We start from the raw sequence: 22,534 nt of genomic DNA, 5'->3' as shown, positions 1-22,534 counted from the left end.
AGTTTAGACGTTTACATCTTCCTTCTTCCTCTCAATACTAACTGAATCAGACATTGCCTCCACAGTCAGATTGAAATACAGAAACCTTTCATTGTCGTGCGCACAATAAAAGTTTTTAAATCTATTCCGCTCCTCAGATTATAAAACTGAGGGCTCTCAGTCTTTTGGCTCAGTGAAAGTTGTGATTATAGACATAATTGAGCTGCTGGGCACAAGAAATGCAGCCGCCATCTTGGACCGGTCACACTCGTCATACTTCTACAGAAGAAACAAGATGGACAGAATATTACCAGAGCGAGCTAGGATCTTTGATTTCATTGTACTGAAATCGTAGCCAGCTAGCTAGGCTATGTTTAGCGCCATCTACGAACTGAAACTTGAGACATATTCCATAACACTGACGTACAACTGATTACAACTGACACATTTTCAAGGTTTCCCAAGGACAACGATGTGAGGAAGAAGTGGGAAGCTGCTTTGAGGAGAGACGGATTCACTGCAAGTGATTCTTCAGGTCTGTGAACATTTAAAGCGGGGCGATTTTGATAGGACGGGTCAGATTGTCCGACCCCGAGATGGTGTTTCTCCTTCTTCCCGGTTCACCTCCAAAGATGGAGTATCATCATAAGGCTGTTAGCATTCATAAATGTAAACATCGATTATCAATCACAGGACAGGGTGAGATACTATCCCTGTATATATGTATTGTATATATTGTATACTTTATATATTGTAACTTCTTCACTTAAGTTGGAAAAGGGCAGGGCTACGTCTACCTCCAGAAGAGCTGAAGAAAGCCTGTCCGTGGCCTCGCACAGCGTCAGCCCGATGATGTGAGTATTTCTATTTTAAACATCATATTATAATGGTCATGGACATATTAAAATCTCACTTGTTTGCTGCCGATAATATTAAACACACTCACAGATAAACTCATACACACCCAATTAAAGACATGTTGAACATGCATTCCTGGCATGCACACACAGACACACACACACACACACACACACACACACACACACACACACACACACACACACACACACACACACACACACACACAGTGCTGGCAGTGGCTGGATATGCTGGAGAGAAGTTGCCATTGGGACCGGGCTAAATATGGATGTGTTTCACTCCTGTTGGATGCCATGTCCATCAGAAAACATGTGCAACTGAGTGAATGTCTGGATTTGTTGACATGGGTGATGGAAACAGTGAGACTGATGTTGCTTGATTCACAGCAAGTGTTTACTGGGATGTTTGCATACCTGCTAACTGCTCCCCTTTTGGTAACAGCCATCTTTTTTATGTCAACCAGGACAGTAGAAGTGAATGAAGAGGGTTTTGTATGTTATCACATTTTCACTACTACAGAGTTTGAAGGTCTGTGTTTGTTTTTTTTGTTCAATGAGTCGAATGTCTGCTTTCATAGCGTACAACTTTTTTTTGTCCAATGTGAGAAAGGATTTCTGGGAGAGACCATCAACCATTAACTCTGAGGAGTATACTGGTATCTTTTATTCCCATCATGGTGTTTTCTTTATTGGATTATCTGTTCACATCAATAAGGCAGTTTAAAGTCATGGTATTAGTCCCCAGAGGCTGCAGCCTATATTACAGCTAACAGTGTGAAAAATCCTGGTGGCGACATTTCAGGACGCTCTGAGATACAGCATCCTATCTTCTAAATTAATCTTATATTGCACTATTTAAACATTTCCATTGCTGTCATTTGTTCAATCTATTTAACAGAATATTTGGACATGTATTAATAAGAGAGAAATATATAATTTTAACTATCATCAGATCGTGTTTAACATGAAAAGGAGCTCCTTAAAACAAGATTTTTATGTTGTCATTGTGGCAGAAATTGGTTGCCGAGCCAACACAAACCTTTACCCTTTGAGGCACTCCTCATCCTCCTTCCTGTCCTCCAGATTGATCATACATTTGTATTTCTTATACTATATATTTCACATATATAGCTTAATCATATATTGTTTTGGCAAATTATTAAAATTGCTGACTTTACTGCCCCTATATTTCTGCTTCTCTATCATGTTTATAGTGTGTGATTTGCAAAATACCTATCATAGCCTACATCCCATATCAGAGGTCGACCAGACGTCCCCTGTTTTTACTAAATACTGAAAAAAACACCTGTCCCCGTTTTGCTTTTGAAGACAACCATGTGTCCCGTATCATAGCTTCATGGAGGACCTTTACAATAAAAAACCCTGCGTGGAAATCAGTTTGGTATTCAGTGAGGTATGATTCATTAACTGCACTGACAATTAATTTCACCTGCCAAACAGATTAGGAAGCAGGCAGTAGCGTCGATGCAGCGTCTACTCTTTATCATGTCTATGGTGTTGAGTGAACCAACTCATTGCAATCAGGTGTGTGTGTGGGGCGCTGATTGGCACTGATTAAGCCCAGGTGTGGTCCCCTGAGTGTCCAGTGCTCTGTGCTGACTCATTATCCCACCATCACAGCTAGTGAGCGCTTCTTCCTGTGGCGTCGCAAACTGTTGGTTTATCTCTAAACACCAACTCAGAACTTTGTGTGTATTTGTTGGCATTTGCCTGTTTCCCAGTGTGTAACTTGGGGTGGTGGAGAGTTTATCTTTTTAGTGTTTTTTCCCCCTTTCCTATCTATTGCGATTTTGTGGTCATCCCTCTGGGATAACTTTGAGACAGCCATGGGTCCGCACCTGCCTCAACCAACAACATTAAAAATGCTGCTCACCAGTGGCGTGCACAGACTTTTTGAGGGCAGGGGGAAAAAAAGGGGCACATATAGTCAGTCAAGTCAGTCTGCTTTAAGTTTGATTTTGAAGTTATCAAGTCAGTGGCTTTTTTTGGCAGTTTTCAAGCCTTTATTAAGTAGGACAGATATAAAATGGGGTGAAAGAAAGAGAGGGAGACTCGCAGCAAAGGGCCTCTTTACATGGGGCGACTGCACTAACCACTGCCCCACTGGTCGCCTCGGACATGTCAGCATTTTGCGGTTTTCACTGCTACAGTGCTGCATCTGTGGCATCTTCTAATGCAACCACATCAGAGTCTACTGTGCTGGGTTATTTTCATCATCATTCGTTTTTAAATTTTTTTATTAGATGGCACAGAGGTCCGGGCTATAGTCCCGAATGCCCAGGTCTAACAATGTGCAGTTCTTTTCCATATCGTTTTGGCTTTCAAGAGGTCTGAGAGGGCACTTTAGCAAGTGTTTTGGATCTGAGAGGGCACTAATACAATGCTTGCTCTGAGAGGGCACTAAAGCATATGTTTACCCTCCCGAGAGGACACTTTAGCACATATTTTGGCTCTGAGAGGGCATTTTAGCACGCGTTTTCAACATTTGCACCCCCCCCCCCCCCCCCATGCAAAGCTTTTTTAATAATACGTTTACATAATGTTATAGATAGGTCTACTTTAAGTTGAAATAACTATACTCCTTCCACCACCACTGCTTTATAAAAGCACAGCTGACATGTTTGAATGTATGAGTTAGGTGCAGATCTGTTTTCTCATCAGTGAGGGGCAGCATTTCACCAAATACAATGTGAAGGGCCCATGGTTAGTATTGTATTGTCACTATCTGCATCTGTTGACTCACTGGCATCACTATGGCTGATGTGTTTCTACTTCAATTACCATCAAGACTTTATCCCGATTCTGCAACTGATAATCATCATCACTTTCGTCATTACCTTAATCATAGTAAACTACCATACAAAACACTTAGAACAGATAGGCCTTCTGCTGAAACCTGTGCTGAACCAATACATGTCATGCGCTGTACTTTTATATAATTGCATTTTTAGTGTATTGTTTTACTTACTCCGTAACCTTTATGTTCTTTAAAATGAATATTCCTGTTTCTCTTTTTTCTCTACAAAAAAACCACCATGTGCTTGTATTCTACAAAGGCCAACCTGTGCAAATGGCAAATAGTCATTTAACCTTGATGTTTTTATTACTCCTTTACACACACAATACAGTAGACTCATTCTTTTAATTTATCACAATATTCACTTATTATTTAACGTGTTTTTAATGTCTAATTTTGCAGCAACTTCCTTGCCATGTAAAAAAAAAGAGTTCAAAAACAAAAACATCCTCTTTCATCAGCAGAACTATTATGCAGCTACTTCCTTATTGATGTTTTTGTGCCCACTCGAGTGTTTTCAGTAGATAAGTAGAGGAAGATAAGAGGAGAATAATTGGATGAGGAGAGGGCAGATGAATGAAAAGACCACGAGATCCGTGGGCTTGTTTATCCTCTTTGTTCCACTTGACGGTGTGTGTGAGTGGGGGGTTAGCATCCAACAACAACAGCGTGATGTGGCTTGCTTCATGCAAAGAGAGGAGCTATTTTTATTAATAAAGCACTGGCTGATCTAAATATTCCCTCTATCCGCTGAGGATAACAATGCCGACAATGACCTTCATCATCACGAGAATAATAAAGAAAGAACAGGAGAGAAGAAGCTCAGACTGAATGTTTATTTATTGAACCACGATAACAATCTAAAAATGTGCATTGTAGTATTTCACGTCTTCCTTATGGAGACAAGGAAAACTATCTTTTGAATTCAGGAATACAGTATTCGTGAAGGCACCATAGCAAATTTACCTAAAATTATATTATTTAAATGCAGATTTGAACGCCTTATATCATAAAATGATATATATCTTGCTGCATTACTCTTATATCTCAGCACACTTAACATACAGTGATAACACTCATCTCACTCATCCCTTCATGTGGAGACTTTGACTAAATGTTATTGATATAAATGTTATTATAAATATGTAACAAAAAAGTATAAAATCAAAGTTAAACCTTGGTATTGGTTCTTTAGGCAGATATTGAGCAGGAGTGAATAACGTTATTTATTTTCAATCCTGCAAAAGGGACAAAATTCTTAAGATCATGACCAGTGGGGGAAGTAGTACTTTTACTTTTAGTATTTTATTTGACTTTATACTTTCCCACTTCATTTCAGAGACACATGTTACACTAATTAGACTTGTTACTTTGAAGATCAAGGTTTTTAGAGCAGTAGGCTACATGAAATGTTATATAATTAATGTTAAATATAAAAAGCAGTATATAAAGTAAAGCGGAGAATCTGAGAATCTGAGCAGCAGGGGCGGTGTTGCAGTCACTCTACTGCACCGAAAAGAGAGCTGAGCCGGAAGGCAAAGTTCTCGATCTACCGGTCAATCTTCAATGCTACCCTCACCTATGGTCATGAAAGCTGGGTCATGAATGAAAGAACGAGGTCGCGGGTACAAGCAGCCGAAATGAGATTTCTCAGGAGGGTGGCTGGAGTCTCCCTTAGAGAGAGGGGGAGAAGTTCAGCCATCCGTGAGGAACTCGGAGTAGAGCCGCTGCTCCTTTGCGTTGAAAGGAGCCAGTTGAGGTGGTTCAGGATAACTAGTAAGGATGAACCCTGGGCGCCTCCCTAGGGAGGTGTTCCAGGCACGTCCAGCTGGGAGAAGGCCTCGGGGAAGACCCAGGACCAGGTGGAGAGATTATATCTCCACACTGGCCTGGGAACGCCTCAGGATCCCCCAGTTAGAGCTGGTTAATGTGGCCCGGGAAAGGGAAGTTTGGGGTCCCCTGCTAAAGCTGCCGCCCCCGCGACCCGACCCCGGATAAGAGGCTGAAGATGAGATGAGTATATAAAGTATACTATATCCAATGATAATGCAAATATAGCATATCACAAACACGTTCATTCTGCACAACAAGCACTTTTTTAATGCTTTGACAGTTACCTAGCTGCAATCCTTCTAAAGTAAAGTTATACTGTGGTTTTTGTACTTTGACTTTACTCACACACTTTCATTGGACAGTCAACTCAGTTAAAGTGTCCATGTTGTGAAGTGTAGTGGATTGAAACAACAGCAGACAAAACTCACAACAAATATTTTATTCACATAAGATAAAAAAACATGTGCATACAAATGTTTAACGCGTGCAGTAAAGTGCATCACACATTAAACTGTTATATAATATGTAATTATTGTCGATACTGTCAGAGACAATACAGCTTCAAGGGTCAGGTATACTGTGATGACCAGCAACACCTGGGCACGAGCAGTCCAGCTGCAGAGTCCATCATCAAGTGTTTCTAGGACAGGGTGCAGCTGTTGTTCTTCTTCAGTGGTGGTTTCTTCTTGACCGCCGGTCTGGGCACCGTCTGTCTGCGTCTCCACACCGCGGGGCTCAGCAGGTGCGGCAGGTTCACCTGTTGTAGCAGCGCGCGGAACACTCCCACGGTGTTTCCACCTGTGCGCGCGGACGCCTCAACGAAGTTGGCGTCCCACTCTCCCTCCACCGTCGCCATGACGTCAGCCGCCAGCAGCACGCGACCATCGGTGTCTTCCAGGTCTGACTTGCTGCCGACCACGGTGATTGGCGCGCTCTTGCCGCCTCGCAGCTCCAGGATCTCGTCTCGGAGCCGCCGCACCTCCTCCAGGGACCCGGGGTCGTCCACCGCGTACACGAGGGCGAAGGCGTCACTGTGTCGGATGCTGAGCTCCCGCATGGCCGGGAAGGAGTAGCTGCCGCTCGTGTCCAAGATCTCCAGACGCATCTTCCCAGACCCCGCGGTGTCGTACTCCAGCACGTGAAGCTCCTCGACCGTGCGCGTGTACTTGTGCTCGAAGCGGTCGTGGAGGAAACGGCGGATGAGCGCGCTCTTACCGACCCCCGCTGCCCCGAGGAACACCAGCCGGACCGTGTTGGGACGCCCCGACAGAGACATGCCGATCTGACGCGTGTGTCACCCGGAGCGAACAGCTGTCCCAGCCGAGAAAAGGCGACGACTGGCGGCGAACGGAACCCTGAACTCTCCGGTGATGCCAGTGGCTCTGGTCACCTGTGGAAGCACGTCTGGGCATTTATAGGCTGACCACCGCCGCTGCTCTCTCTCTCTCTCTCTCTCTCTCTCTCTCTCTCTCTCTCTCTCACACACAAACACTCACACTCACACAAAACACACGCACTCTCTCTCTCACACACACAAACACACACAAACACACTCTCTCTCTCTCCAACACACAAACACACACACACACACACACACACACACACACACACACACACACACACAAAATAGCACCAAAACCTCTGCAGTAGCATGATAAGAGTCCTTACATATAAAACGAAGCACCAACAGCGTAGGTAGTGAACCCAGAGTTTATTAAAAGAGTGTTTTGAAAGACTTACCAACTGGCTCAGGTACCAGCTCCTCTCATAGTAAAGTCCATTCAAGTGGATTACCAAAGTCAATCCAAAAGGAAGGAGCCCATTGGTGCTTTGTTTTATATGTCAGGACTCTTCTCATGCTACTGCAGAGGTTTGGTGTTATTTTGAGCAGTATTAGTGGTTAATAAAGACGTTTTAGTGCATTCACCGTACTGCCCCGAGTTAATCAGTGTTAGCCACGTCCGGCTGTTAGTGACTCTACCAGATTTCTCCCTTAATAGTTATTACTAACTAACTTATTGTCTTGATGTCTTATTTGATGTAAGTAAGGGCCAAAAAAGACCATGATTTTTGCAGCATTTGGCACTTGACTCACACTGGCCACACATGCACGTGCTCTTATTTACAGTATGAACTTCAACCACCCCTACAGTTTCCTTAGAAATCATATGAACAAACCTGCTGCAAACATTGTCATATTTCTGCATCATATTGTTTATAAATGTGATGATGAGAAGAAGTGACAATTCACTCGTGCATGTGCAGTCGGTCTGATAGCCCTCTAAACTGTGTTATACTGGGCATTCAACCGTCTGTATTCTGTATTCGTCTGCTTATTATATATATATATATATATATATATATATATTTTAATGTTCAATTATCCATTATATCGTACTTTTTTACTGATGACTCTTACTGTTTCACTATCCCCTTTGCTGCTGTAACACTGCAAATGTCCCTGCAGTGGGACGAATACATCTTATCTTATCTTAACTTATCTTACATAGATATTTGCCTAACAAATAATTTCATCATAGCTTACTCAGTGGTGAAATATGAGAGATATCTAGATAATTTTAGTTTTGCAAAAGTACAGAAAACTAGCTGAGTACAAGCAATAAATAAAGAGGTTGAATATTGACCTAAAATGGACCTCAACACAGCAACTACCTCCGACAGTTGTGAATGTGCTGGATTAGAAACGACAATATTTGCCTTAAAATTGCACTTGTGTAAACATGCATGGTTACAGTCTACCACCAGTTCAGTCCTTAGTGACATATTGCGTGTAAAAGTCATTTTCAGCCTTGCTTTGTATTTTATCAAAGCTCAACAGGTGTTAGCGGTCAAACTCCTCCTCACAAGCTGACTTAAAATGCCACAGATCGTACCTGGTGGTCGTACCTTTGCCTCATTTCCCTTATTGGTTTTTCTCTTGGTCCATTATCCTCACATGGTTTTCTTAGTGTGTTCCAGCTCACAGCCTGGAGTCATAAAGAGATGGTCATTCATGCACACACAACCAAGATACAACCACGTGCAGTCATATTTACACCAGGCATGAGTCACGGAAGGTTCCTCATACAGAAACACACATATTGGATATACACGGTCGCTGCACACTTCCTGTTATTAAAACCACTGGAAATACATTTGAGCATGTTGTAGTTTTGGTTTTGATCTGAATTTTTAATCACACAGAAATCTTGTAGCTAACAATGTATGTACCGGATGATTGGACCACACCTGCGTGGATTTCTTGAGAAGCACTTATTGGTGTGATAAAATCAAACAGATTGACGGCACAGCAGATGGGAAGCAAGAGTGGGATTACGAAATTCCAGTGAAAATTGTATGAGGCCATGAATAAGGTTCCAGATAACCTCCTCATTGATTTCTCCTGAAGCGTATCGTTATTATCACAAGATACGGAACAAAACTCTCTCTGTCTGTCTGTCTGTTTCTGACTCACACTGTCTGGCTGGACGCGGCTATCGGTGGGTAAACAGATACTGTGATAATTTGTCAATGTGTGCGTGCGCATGAGTGCGTGCACTAGTTTGTTCTATTGCTTATCTCTACCCTTGAAGAAGGTCAGTACTTCCTGTTTAATAGAAGGGAGCAAATAAGACAGGAACACATTTTTTAAAAGCCTGCCGACAAACTAACTACTGGTTGCAACAGCATTTTCACTGAATGCAACCATCAGGCATCCTTCAATATGGAGCTGTTCGCTGTCTGGGGCATTTTTTAGGTACGCCTATCTTCTGGCGTGAATTGCAGCATATTTGCAAAGACTTCAATATAGTGAATGCTCAACAATACTTTCAGCAGCGCTACTAAACTATTACATGTACAAAACAAGGTCAAAAGTATGAAAACACCTTAAAGTGTAATGCCGGTGGAAAATCATCCCTTGGTCTTTTTTAGCACTTACATCAAATAAGCCATCGAGACAGTTTTTCCGTGAAACAACTATTAACGCAGAAATCCTGTAGAGTTGCTAACAGTACTCGCGGCAGTACGGTGAAGGCATTAAAACGGCTTTTTTAACCACTAATACCGCTCAAAATAACACCAAAATACTTTTTGAAAGACTTGCCAACTGGCCCAGGTACCAGCTCCTTTCGTAGTAAAGTCCATTCAAGTCGATTACCAAAGTAAATCCCAAAGGAAGGAGCCCATTGGTGCTTTGTTTTGTGTGTAGGGAGTCTTTTCATGCTAATGCAGAGGTTTAGTGTTATATTGAGCAGTATAAGTGGTTAAAAAAGACGTTTTAATGCCTTCACCGTACTGCCCCGAGCTAATCAGTGTTAGCTACGTCCGGCTGTTAGCGACTGTCATGGATTTCTCCGTTAATAGTTTATACATGAAAAAAACTGTCTCAATGGCTTATTTGATGTATGTAAGTGCCAAAAAAGACCATGGGATGATTTTGCGCTGGAATTATACTTTAGGATTACATGTGATTGTTGATCATCTCATTCTCAAACTGTGGGCAGCTATAACAGCCCCCACTCTTCTGGTTTCATGCTTTACACAAGAATTTGGAGCCTGGCTGCAGCCACATGCTCCCATTAAACTACAAAGGTCGGTGATGTCGCCCGGCCCGCAGTTGGCGTTCATCCCAAACCCCCAGGTCAGGGCTTTGAGCAGGACTGTCAAGCTATTCCACAACAAACTGATTTATTAATTCAGCTGGCTTTACTGTGATGGAACTGAGGGGGGACTCACCAAACAGAGTTACATGTTATATAAATCTATCTATCTATCTATCTATCTATCTATCTATCTATCTATCTATCTATCTATCTATCTATCTATCTATCTATCTATCTATCTATCTATCTATCTATCTATCTATCTATCTATCTATCTATCTAAAACCATAGGGTGTCCACATACTTTTGACCACATAGTGCACAAGGTCTAAATCATCTTCACATACTCCACACTAGATGGCAGCAGTAGACTCATGAGGAGGTTTTCTGACAGTCAGTTAAGACAGTTAAGTAGTTATCTGTTCACTGGAAAACTGTCATAACTGTAGACTCAAAGAAATTACCAACTTAGTATCATGCCCAACATAGGTATTTACTATGTGTGTCACCGACTCATGGAAATACTAATACAATGCTTTTGGTCACAGGAGTATTTGAAATAGCTGCATGTCCCACAGTTTATATTCCTAGCCATCTCCCTCCACTGATGAAGACCATCAGACGCGGTTTTGTAGCTCTCTCACTTTTTATCCATTGACACTGGAAGCTCAACATTTTCCATTATCCACTAAAATATTTCTAAATATATCACATACAAAGTTTGGCAGAGACACTCAGGGTGCCCAGAGGATGTATCATTTAATAACTTCTTATCTTATCTTATCTTATCTTATCTTATCTTATCTGATCTTCTGACTTTTCCTCTAGCGCCACCAAGAGGTTGACATTTGTGGTTTTGAGTGAAATATCTTTACACATAGGACCCTTCCTTTGTTCCCAGGTGTGATATTTTTTCCTCAATCAGTGCCGAATTCCCCGGCAAATAGGCTTATGTAGACACTAACACTACCTCCAAACCCTGACCCTAACCGTAATCTCTAACCCTGAGAAAAAGCTAAATTAAATCAGGCTTTTGCGACCGTGGTAACTTTAGCTTATAGTGTATTACACTAAGAAGAAGGAATTTATCAACTCATAAAGGAACATTTAATCCTTCAGTTTATCTTAAAAATACAAAAGCACCACATTAAGAAAGTAATACATGGTTCTCACTGGACAACAACAATATTATCCTGCTACATAAACAGTTTCAACAGACAGAGAGTGAACAAGACCTTCTTCTTCCTCCTCCGTTAAGAGATTTATAACTCTGGCTGACTCAGGACATAGGACACTCGCATGCATTAATGCACTGGAGACAACAATCTGTTCTGTATCTCATGATCAACAATAACCCTTTTGCTGCACATCTCCTATTTTCATCTTCCACTCATTCATTTCCTGCTTTGTCTTCCCCTCTGCTTATTATTCTTCCCTTCTTCCACTGAAGGGCCATATTAGTTTTTTTTTTCTGACAAGCAGGTTTGTCAAGATTCGGCCATGTGTTTTGTCTTAAAGATGCTTTGCACGCATCGCACACACACACACACACACACACACACACACACACACACACACACACACACACACACACACACACACACACACAGACTGACTGTAAAGATGTGGGCGTGGGTGTATTATTGTATGCATGCATGCATAGCACACACACACACACACACACACACACACACAGTCACACACACACACAAACACACACACACACACACACACACACACACACACACACACACACACACACACGCACACACACACACACACACACACACACACTGTAAAGATGTGGCCGTGGGTGTATTATTGTATTAGTGTGAGCACACTAGAAGCTCCAATTCATTTAGGGACTATCACATGTCTGAGCTTATGTTTCTATTTACAAAGTCCACTTTCACTCACTTAGTGTCTGAAGAGCCTTTAGAAACTATATATGTGTTTATTGACAATACATATTACAAGGTTTATTAAGATTATTGATCTGTCTTGTGTCTGTTACATCTCCAAATATTCATCCTCCTGAAAGTCCCATCCCTGCCTTTACATGTTACCATGGCAACATGCACGGATCCTGCAGTGGAGATCGAAGGGTGCTCGTTGGTCTGATCCTGTGTGTGTGTGTGTGTGTGTGTGTATCAGAACACACACCTAAAGTTGGCATACATTAAAAACAGTGACTGTGTGTTTTCTGTTCAAGAGGAGGAGAGGTGAGATTCCTCTGCAGAAGGATGGAGAAAGTGGAGTAGGTTACCTTCCTCTACCCACACCTTCCTTTCTCTGGTACAGTTTTAGCTCAGTGAAATCTCAAGGGGACGCGATGCAGGCGCTTTCATTCCTCTCCCACACACACAGCTTTGGCAAAAAATAAAATAAAATCATGACAATGGATTTTCTTATTAGAACAAGATGGTTGTGACATTATATGCTCAAGATTCACAGACACTATGTTGGTTTTGGATTTATCATTAAGTCTAATAGTTAAAAAAATACATAAAACATCACCAAACCTAGCCTTGAAACCATGATAAATATTTCAGTTTAATGTTTAATTCTGATCTGGTACTTTTTTCTCTTGACTCCATGTTTAAGGTCAGATGTTGTCAAGGTGACAGAAAGGAGACTGAGCATATGTTTTGTATAATTGAGACTTTTTTTCTGGCATTTTAAGTATCTTATTACCCAAATTACAAACAATAGTTTACAGCCACGCTAGCAGCTTGATAAAGCCTGACGTCAGCACGCTAACATGCTCAAAGTCAGGGGTGTTGCACAAAAATCTGGTCCCTTGTGGGCATTCGCTATATGGGCTCCTCCTCACATCTTGGCTGGTCATTCTAGTATCTTTGTGGGCCCTCCTCACCTGCTTACAGAGACAATGCTAACATGCAGAGAGGTCATCCCTATGTTCCCGGTCATAAGCTTATGCCTTCATGGATTTAATTCAGCATTTTGTTAGGGTTAGAGGTTACGGGTCAGGGCTAAGGTGAGGGGCAGAGTTAGGGGGTAGTGTTAGGGTCAACATAGGCCTATTTGCCGGGGAATTCGACACTGACTGTGGGAAAAAATAACAGACCGAGGAACATATGACCCTTTCCGTGAAAAGCCATAAAGGTCTGCTGTCATTCATGTATAAACCTCAATGTGAACGCCGTGGTGGAGCTAGTGGAAATGTCAGTGGGTCAACAAAGTCAGGAGGATTGTTCCTCTGGGCAACATAGATCTCTGTTCAACATTTCGCGCCTCCATCAGGATGTGGAGTTGTTTTAGTCTCAACCGAACCGTTGGACGACCAATTGACAGACTGACTAGGTGCTTTTTCATTCGGGTCGAATACCCGAAAGAGGCGAGTCTTCCTCGCCGAAACTCCCCTAATTTGCATGCTAGTCGTTCGGGCGGCTGTTTGACCAGCCGTTGGTTTACCCTGTCAGAGAGCAGGGCCTTTTTTCTCCCCTGAGAGAAGCCTGGTTGGACACAACTCTAAACAGGATGTGATGTGTTGTAGTACTTGACGCCACAACGGCACAGAGAAGTAGAGAGTAGACACTTTAATTCAGTGGTAAAGCCTGTCTCGCAACACACACTTTTACAGCGCCTGGAATTTTTTTTGAAGTGGAGTGTTTTCTTCCATCTTGTACACAAGTTAACATAACACATCATACGGGGCACCTTAAATCAAACTGTAACTATTCTTTATTTCTTACTTGAATAAAGAACAGAGCGCCGCTGTATCGCTGATCACCAGATCATCAGCGATCGAAACCCATTCAGAATGATACGTCACCGGCGGAGTCACGTAAATCCCCCTGGGGCCTTTTTTTGTAATAGAACCACGGTGAGTGAGAGGACTTTTGAGAGGGCGTGTCCTGCATCTGAGCGGCCATTTTCCCCCGTGCAAAATGCCTATTGCTGTCCTAGAGCCATGCTGATAGCTAAATAGCTAAAACCACGTCATTCAGGATAATATACAGAGCTTACTAATAACAATTTTCCTGGATACGAATAAATTTGCAGGAAATAAATACCATGGAAATTGCATGTTGCAAAGTCTGGAAGCAAAAATTCAATGAGAAGGTCCACTGTTAAGAGGGAAAACTTTATTGTTCTTTTCAATCTGTTCAGTTCAAATGTAAGAACATGAAAAGGCGTGAGATGCTCTATGGAAGGCACAGCCACAACAATAGTCAGAGAGACTCTTTCATTCAGCAGCAGCAGCAGCAGCAGCAGCAGCAGCACACAGATATTAAATCGCAACAAACGTGCTTTTCACTTCGTGCAGCTGAACATTATTGTGCAGGACTTAATGTATCAGTGACTGCATATGTGCATGTATTTATGTGCATGTGAGTGTGTAGTGATTGAAAGGATGAGAAGGCTCCTTCAGTCGAGGAGTGAATCTCAAACTCCTTTTATTTGTTTCCTCCCGTAAAATTAAAAATCTTGTGTGAGTGGATTATAATCTTTAAGGGAAATCTTTGATTACCAATTACTTCCGGCGGATGCATACAGACTTTTGCACATCTAAGAATGAGATAGGAAACTGAAGCGGTGCAGCACACAGGCAAAGAACACGTTACATCTGCCAGCCACATCCCATTTCTTTCTCTACACCTTAAACACACTTCCTCCATGGTTACTTGAAGCATTCAATGACAAAGAAAGTCTTATTTACAGCAGAAACACGTAAATCAGTAACATCCCTTGTGTCAACGGATGTGTTTTGTGCTTTATATCATGAAAGAGAGCATAACAGAGCCAGCAGGACATTTAGCAGGAAAGGGTTAGATATTGTAAGTTATGAGTTATAGCGTATGTTTGTTTACACCAGTAGTTACCACAGATAGGCGCACTCAATAACAGTAATCGTCCTGATATGTATCAGGTTTGTGTAACTAATGTGACTGGAAGTGAAACAAATAACCACACTAAGGTTAAATAACAAGTCATGTGTACATCCACATTTCCAGTAAAAAGCCCAGTAAGAAGATATAATAACAAAGGAAGAAAAATTAAAACAAACAAACAAAAAACACCTGTCGTGCTTTGGTGCCATGACTTCCAGTTTATCAGCTTCAATTTTCACCACACACACACACACACACACACACACACACACACACACACACACACACACACACACACACACACACACACACACACACACACACACACACACACACACACACACAGCTACCTACAGTATCTATCAATAGTTTGAAGCTTGGTGTCAGATAGTGGCGAAGTCCGGCTGTGCTTTCTCAGTATTCCCAGCGGGTGGCGGTGTCCAGGGAGTCGACACTGGCCTTTAGCCCTCCAGCGTGGTCTCCTTTAAGGTACTTCCCCCCCAGAGCACGGATGGCCATCTTGTTGAGGTCACAGAACTCAAACAGGAACTGGACAGGTGTGGAGCTGCTGCAGCCCACCGCCGTGTCATCTCCAACACACCAGTACTTCCCCTGGGAGTCTGGACAAACAACACACACTTAATGAAGAAGAGTTCAGCACAGCACATAAAACACTGGGTGGCAGGTTTAGATATGCAAAATAACGTGTTAAATAATCAAATCAAATTAAATGTTGATGCTCGATGCATGCAGTTCTGGCAATGTGTGAACTGAATCATCTTAATTCAAATGTTACAGCCCTTTTTTTGCATATTATTTACAACATAAATGTCTTAAGTCGGTGTGATGGTCGAAATTATGGAAGGTTTCATATGATGGACAGATGTTGATCCATATATTCACATGAATAATATATTTTTAGTTCAGCCAGAAACACGACTTCAAATGAATGCTAATACTATGAGGCATTACTAACAACTATGAGGCATTACTATGTAAAAGCTGCAGTCAGCAGTCTGGCAAATCGAGTTGAATCAGTCAAATTTCGAATGTTTACAACTGTCACGCCCCTCTCCAACTACCACCGAGCTCCTCAGCTCACTCCCATCGAGTGCTCGTCAGTGCGCATGACCCAGATTCCTGTGAACGCGCCCGTGTCTTCTCTCATCCATAAACGGCATGGAGCACACGCTACACGGAAGTAGGCTGGCTAACTTACCCATAGATAGCAACTGCTAACGTCATTTAGCATATGCCTAGCTTGAGGCGTGTGCCTGTGATATTGTAACATGCGTTAGGGGGGATCTGCGGCTTGTGCACGAACTGTGCCTGAGAGTCAGTTCTGCGCTGAGAGGACAGGATGACACGGGTGCTGTGGATTTCTGCAAAACAAACAAAAGGCTCTACGTGCACATACGGGCGCTGCTTTTTCAGAAAATCGGATGATTTATGTTGTTCTTTCGGAGCATAGTGTCGGCTTCAGTGAACATGATCAAACAAAAGATGCAGACTGTGATTTTAATGTTGTGTTTACAGCTAGTTTCTGCTGCCTTCAAGTGGCCAATAAAATCAATGAATGCAGTTTAATAGTCACTTTGTGAAGGCCGGAAGATCAGGAGGCAAAAACATACACTTGTTGGGTTTAATATAACCAGCTTCTCTATGTTTTGAGAAAAGTCCAGAGTCGGGAATGTGACTTGTAGTAAATAGATACAAAAAACGCGCAAGAACACCACAGACGTTCTGTAGACTGCCCACCTTTAAGGGAGTAAGCTCCGTTGTGGAACTCCAGCTGGAAAACGTCGTACGATGCTCTGTTGGAGTCCAGAGTTGCCATCCCAGCTTTACGAGACCCGATGAAACCGTGCTCCCCACGGAGGACGATGATTGGGCGGTTGATCAGCTTCATCAGGAACTGTTCAGCCTCCCCTGAAGAGACAGGCTGATCAGGGGTTGTGTCGAGCAGATGTGGCCCTTGTTTCTCAAAAGCATCTTAAGCTAATAATCGTAGTTCATCGACACACAAGGGCACTGAGATGATCTAAACTTTAAGGTGGTTTTAGGAAACAGGGTGCCTGGTCTGTTATTTCTCCTCTTTAGGGATAAAGAGAGTACTTCTCCTAGAATCATGGTCTTATTTATTATTGTTATTATTAATAATAATAATAAAAAATGTATTTGTGTAGCACCTTTCATACAAGAATGCAGCCCAAAGTGCTTTACAACAAACAAATTACACCAAGGGCTTCACAATAAATAGACAAAGAATGAACATAAAAACAAGAATATATGTGCCAAATTCATGTAAAATAAGATTATAGATAAAACCCGAAGATAACAAATAAAATAAAATACATCTTCACATGGATAAAACCCACATGATATTACTATAACAAGAGAATATGGATTAAAAATAGATTATAAAATTAAGTTCAAGTATATCAATTAATATTATTTTAATGTACATGTACATGAAATGTACCTACTATGAAGAGCAGTTCAGAAACACCACAAACTGACCTGGGTTGTCCACAGTCGCAGCCAGCTGCCCGTTCCTCTTTGCGATCACATATTTGTTGTTAGCTGCGCACACACACACTCTACCGTCACGCCACACCAGTTCAAAGTAACTGTTGGCTGATCTGTGACACACACACACACACACACACACACACACACACACACACACACACACACACACACACACACACACACACACACACACACACACACACACACACACACACACACACACACACACACACACACACACACACACACACAATAATAAAATCAGTGAGCAGAATGTGAGAGATGTGTATGTGTGAACTAAAGTAGTGTACAATATTAACATGATGCAGTGTGTGTGTGTGTGTGTGTGTGTGTGTGTGTGTGTGTGTGTGTGTGTGTGTGTGTGTGTGTGTGTGTGTGTGTGTGTGTGTGTGTGTGGTTACTTGGTGGAGGCGGTGCACTGCAGTCCCCCAGATGCTGTCAGAGTCCAGTATTTTCCAGCGGCGGTTCTGAAGGCACACTTCCTGTCCTCACGGCTCATCTCCAACTGAAAGACTTCTTGGTCCCCTTCCTCGTCCTGATTGGCTGACAGGTCCATGCCTAGGAAGTGGGGCAGTCTGCTGTCAGTTTTCATTCGTCTCTGGAGGTTTTCCTCCTTGTCTGAAACTCTCCTTCCTTCTAATGCATAAACCCTGTGTTCCTGTACCCACACTACCATAGTATTAGTATGCTAGGAGAAGATTTAGTTTGTCCCAATACATAGCAGGACACTGTATTTCACATGTAGTATGACAAATTCCCATTATACGATTAAATCTGTTCATATTTTGAAATAGGCAAGCCAGCATGCTTTTCTGGCTTTTTGGACCCACAATCCTTTACACAACATATATAATAAGCATGATAGTCAAAGTTTAAGTTGCAATATAGTAAAAGTAAGTATGTAAGTTGTATGCATTCAACCAAAGTTCCCCAGAGAGACTCTTATGCTGCGTTCAGCCTCGATGAAAACGCAAGAAAAGCTTGTACCGCGCTGCTTGATCATATTTGGACCATCAAGCCAAACGTGCCAAACGTGCCAAATGGGTCTCTGAGTGTCCACTAGGGGCAGGTTACATAATAGAGCAGTTTCTCATTGACCCCCATGTTAAACAGGCGACTCCCGTAGGCGAGTACGATTGGATCAAGTGGAGAGAACGGACACCGACAGGTACGCTATGTCCATTTTTTATACAGTCTATGGGTCATCGACGCGATGATTGTGCGAACCTACTGTTTCCTTTCTCTCATCATGTCTGATATACGTCACTCACATACAGCTACTCTTATCTTTTCCTCCATTGTTGACAAGTAGTGCTTCTGCCAGTGTGGGAATCACAACACCTGCACCCCTCCTCCCTTCTGATTGGCTGACGCTCCACAGCGTCGCAGGATTCAGCTGCAAAGTTTAATATTTTCAACTTGCACATCGATGGGTTTTATATCTCGTTGTGAGTGACATGGGTAAAGTGAAAGTAAACTTTGTATGTAATTTCACTGCTTCCATTGTCTCTATCACTTTCGGTTTGATCGCGGCATTAAAGGGACAGTCCCAAAAATCCTCCCGTTGGCCTGGTAAAAAGAACGTAAAACAACAACAAAACATGGGTGCCACTTTAAATACTTATTAGACCCATGTAAGGTGTTAATACATAGCTGAGACCAACTGATGCTAGGTGTCAGTACATAACCAAGACTAGTCAAATGAACTGATACTTCCATACTTTTAAATACCACGTTCAAAATGATACAATATCTACATTAGATAGTATCAGAAGTATTGAAGCTATAAAAAAAGCAGATCTGCGATTACATTTTTAGTCCAAGTCTGCACGAATGAAACAACGGAGGAAGAAAATAAAAAGTGGGATGTATGTGTTCAGTCACTGTGTGCTGGTTTTTCTTTAAGAAAATGAACAGAAAAACATCATAAATTTGTCAACCAAGGACTTTTTTTATCCGTTTTCCCTGTGTATCCAGGTGTAACCTACTGAGTATAATTTTTTAATATTGTATAAAAGTTTAAAATTCTGGTGTTGTGACAATCACTTTACTCAGTAATGTATACACTATTAAATCAGTATAAATTGATATTTAGCAAAGCAGAACAACAAAGTTGATATGGTGGACATACAGTTGCCTGTATACACATCAAGCAGATGTGCAGCAACATTAGCATTCAGTTGGAGATGCGTTTCCGGTCAACAGAGTCTAATACTCCCTCTTTTAAGGCTCTATTCTGGTTTATACCAACTCTGTGACAGGATTATCGGAGCTTTGACATTGAAAACAGCCGCCAGCTGTGCCTGAAGACAACACTGATGAAAATGTTGATGGGTCTTAAAACCAAAACCAAACGATGAGCTGCAAGATGCTCAAACCCTTTGTGTAGGCTGAAAGGAACGGCAAAGTCAGGTGATGATTCTCTGATAAGTGAGCCCTTGTTACTCTAAGACCGCTAAGGGAAACGTTGAAATCAGAGACCAGAGGGACTTGCATCTTGACCTGCAAAGATGCATATAACGACTTGAACCTTGACTTTTCTAACATGACCTCATGACGACTGTGAATCTCTCAACCACAGAAGAGTTCAGGAAAAAAACCCTCTTGCTTCTCATTAAGAGACTTGACACCAAAACCTAATTTCTACCTACTGAGCCTACCGCCCCATTAGGAGTTATTGGGCTGCAGTACGGGCTGGTGGTCCTTTTCAATGAAAGACCATGTCAGAAGTCAATGCCCAACACTGGCCTCATTTAAACATGATTATCTTTCTTCTTCCGCAATCAATCTCTACTGGAATGCACACACACACACACACACATGAAAGCATATGACTGCATGGCTAAACTGATGCCAGTGATCAGTCCCATGTGCACGGCAGCACAGAGGGAGACGGAGTGGCGACAAGACAAAGAGGTTGCATGACGGATCCACATTCAGCAGGACTGTCTGAGTCACGCCTCACTCTGTTTCCTCTGACTCTCCTCCATTTTTTTCCTTTTTGTCTCCTCAACAAATCTCTCCTCGTTTACTGTCTTTATTCTCAGTCTACTCTGAGATAAAGAATGATGGATAACTGTAGACTGAAGCTGACCCTGAACCAGCAGCCACAATGCAGGGGTAGAATTACTGCAGAAAAATGTTAAGCTGGCAGAGGCTGGAGGGGGGGGGGAGAGAGAGTGAGAGCATGATAATGAAAAACACATGGTGTGAGGAAAATGAAATCACACACACACACACACACACACACACACACACACACACACACACACACAACCCAAAATCACGCAACAGCTGCATCTCGTGTGTGCCCAGTTATGCCGTGACTTCATCTGTACAGTGAAGTGTATTTTTTTTTGTCATGGCTCTGTGTGGCTGCAGAGCCTCACCTTGCCTCGTGGAGACGTTCCTCTCGTTGCCTGCAGTCAGCACGACCTGCGCGTGGCTGCGCTCCAGGCCAAACAGTTCATCCTTCCCGACCCGGGTGCTTTTACCAGACTTCATTGTGCCGGTTGGGCCCGAGGGTGCCAGGTAGCGGCCGTTGCAGTCGCGGAATGCCACTTTCCCGGAGCGGAACTCCAGCATGTAACCGGTGTCCTTGTCCGTTTTTGTGGACAGGCTGCCATCGTTGCGGAGGAAGCGGTTGTCAGAGGTCTCGAGGTGGTAGCGCTGGTCACGGTACACCAGTGTCACAAGCGAGTCCACCCCCCAGGGGACATCCCGGTCTATCGACACCTCCTGCCGCTCCCCGTGCGCACTCAGGTGGGCGAAGCGTTTGCGCGCAAAGCTGTAGAGGTTGACCTGCGGGTGCACAGCCAGGTGCACGCTCCATCTCTCTGCCGGCGTGGCAGTTTGCGCAAAGCAGGTGATCCGGTCCTCGCTGCCGCTGAGGAACCGACCATGGGGCTCGGACTGCAGAGACCACCGCCCGTCCTCGTGCGCGGTGATGACGAAGCGACAGTCCCGGCCGCCGCGCGTCTCGCTGTCCGCGGTAACGTTGCCGTCTTTGTCCGTGGCGAGGTAGCGGCCCAGGTGGGAGCGGAGGAACACGGCGCTGCCGTCCTCCCCGGTCTGCTCCAGGGTCCAGGTCTGCTTCTTCTTCAGGCTGCTGGCCGAGGCGTTGATTTTGAAGCCGAACGTCTCCGCCGTCAGATACTTCCCCTCGCTGTTGATGAGTCCCAGAGGGATCTGCAGCAGGTCCCCGTCGGCGTCGTTTGCGGACATTGTTGCTTTTGTCACGAAGAGAAAAGAGATGTTCTAGTTTAGAGAGACGGACAGAGAGAGCGAGGGAGAGTGTGTGTGAGAGAGAGAGTGTGGGGGTGTCTGAGGGAGGGACAGAGAGACAGAGCTGCTCTCTGATGATTGATGATGATGATGATGATGATCCCCTGACTGCAAATCCAGACTGCCTTGCTGGAGCTGCACAAGTTGCAGGATAGAGAGTTTTCTTCTTTTTTCACCAACAGCAGGACACGCCCCAGTTACAGGCAGAGGAGCTGGAGGGAGATCACTGCAATTTTTGGGAAACCATGCCCTCTTCTCTCCTCTCCACAGACAAATACAGTCGATTCAGTAGCCTATCATGCAAACTCTTACACAAGTCCCCACTACTTTCCCTCCCTAATTGAGATCTGTCCCTCAGTGCCACATGGATAGAGCCATTCACCCACTGACAGAACAGTGTTTGTCTTCAGGGCTGTTGTGTGTGTGTGAGCTGTTGATGACAATGAGGTGAAGTTTATTAGAACAAGTTGATCCATATCGGACCAAAAGTCTGTTCACTTGTACCTGTATCAAACCACACTTGGTAAAGGTATTATAGGCCTAAGTATAAGAAAGTCAACTGGTTCTACAGAAATATTATATATGACATTATTGTCACATCGTTAATAGCGATGCATCAATGTGTAACCAGCAATTTACCGTTGCAGCTGCTTGTGTAAGTAGTTTAGTTCGGTGGTTCCCAACTTTGGGGTCAGGCCCCTCCAAAAGGTCACACGATGGTAGAGGTCA

The 22,534-nt window shown here is 43.2% G+C and overlaps 2 protein-coding genes across 2 annotated transcripts; both read right to left on the bottom strand.

Moving 5' to 3' along the window:
* Nucleotides 1-6,148: 6,148 nt before the first annotated feature.
* rasd3 (RASD family member 3) lies at nt 6,149-6,784 on the bottom strand (the record flags this gene model as incomplete). Its single annotated transcript, XM_083924286.1, has 1 exon — nt 6,149-6,784. One exon carries the CDS (start codon nt 6,782-6,784, stop codon nt 6,149-6,151), a length of 636 nt encoding a protein of 211 aa, XP_083780412.1.
* A 7,485-nt stretch (nt 6,785-14,269) lies between these two features.
* LOC310952967 (fascin-like) lies at nt 14,270-21,784 on the bottom strand. The gene is made up of 5 exons (XM_083921838.1): nt 20,911-21,784; nt 17,923-18,079; nt 17,489-17,610; nt 16,727-16,897; nt 14,270-15,588 (listed from the first exon to the last, which is right to left on the bottom strand). Exons 1-5 carry the CDS (start codon nt 21,743-21,745, stop codon nt 15,383-15,385), a joined length of 1,491 nt encoding a protein of 496 aa, XP_083777964.1. The 5' UTR covers nt 21,746-21,784; the 3' UTR covers nt 14,270-15,382.
* Between the last annotated feature and the right edge of the window lie 750 nt (nt 21,785-22,534).

The sequence above is a fragment of the Echiichthys vipera genome (genome assembly GCF_963691815.1).
Source record: "Echiichthys vipera genome assembly, chromosome: 2".
Taxonomy (NCBI): domain Eukaryota; kingdom Metazoa; phylum Chordata; class Actinopteri; order Perciformes; family Trachinidae; genus Echiichthys; species Echiichthys vipera.
This window is presented reverse-complemented; position numbering and strand designations above follow the sequence as displayed.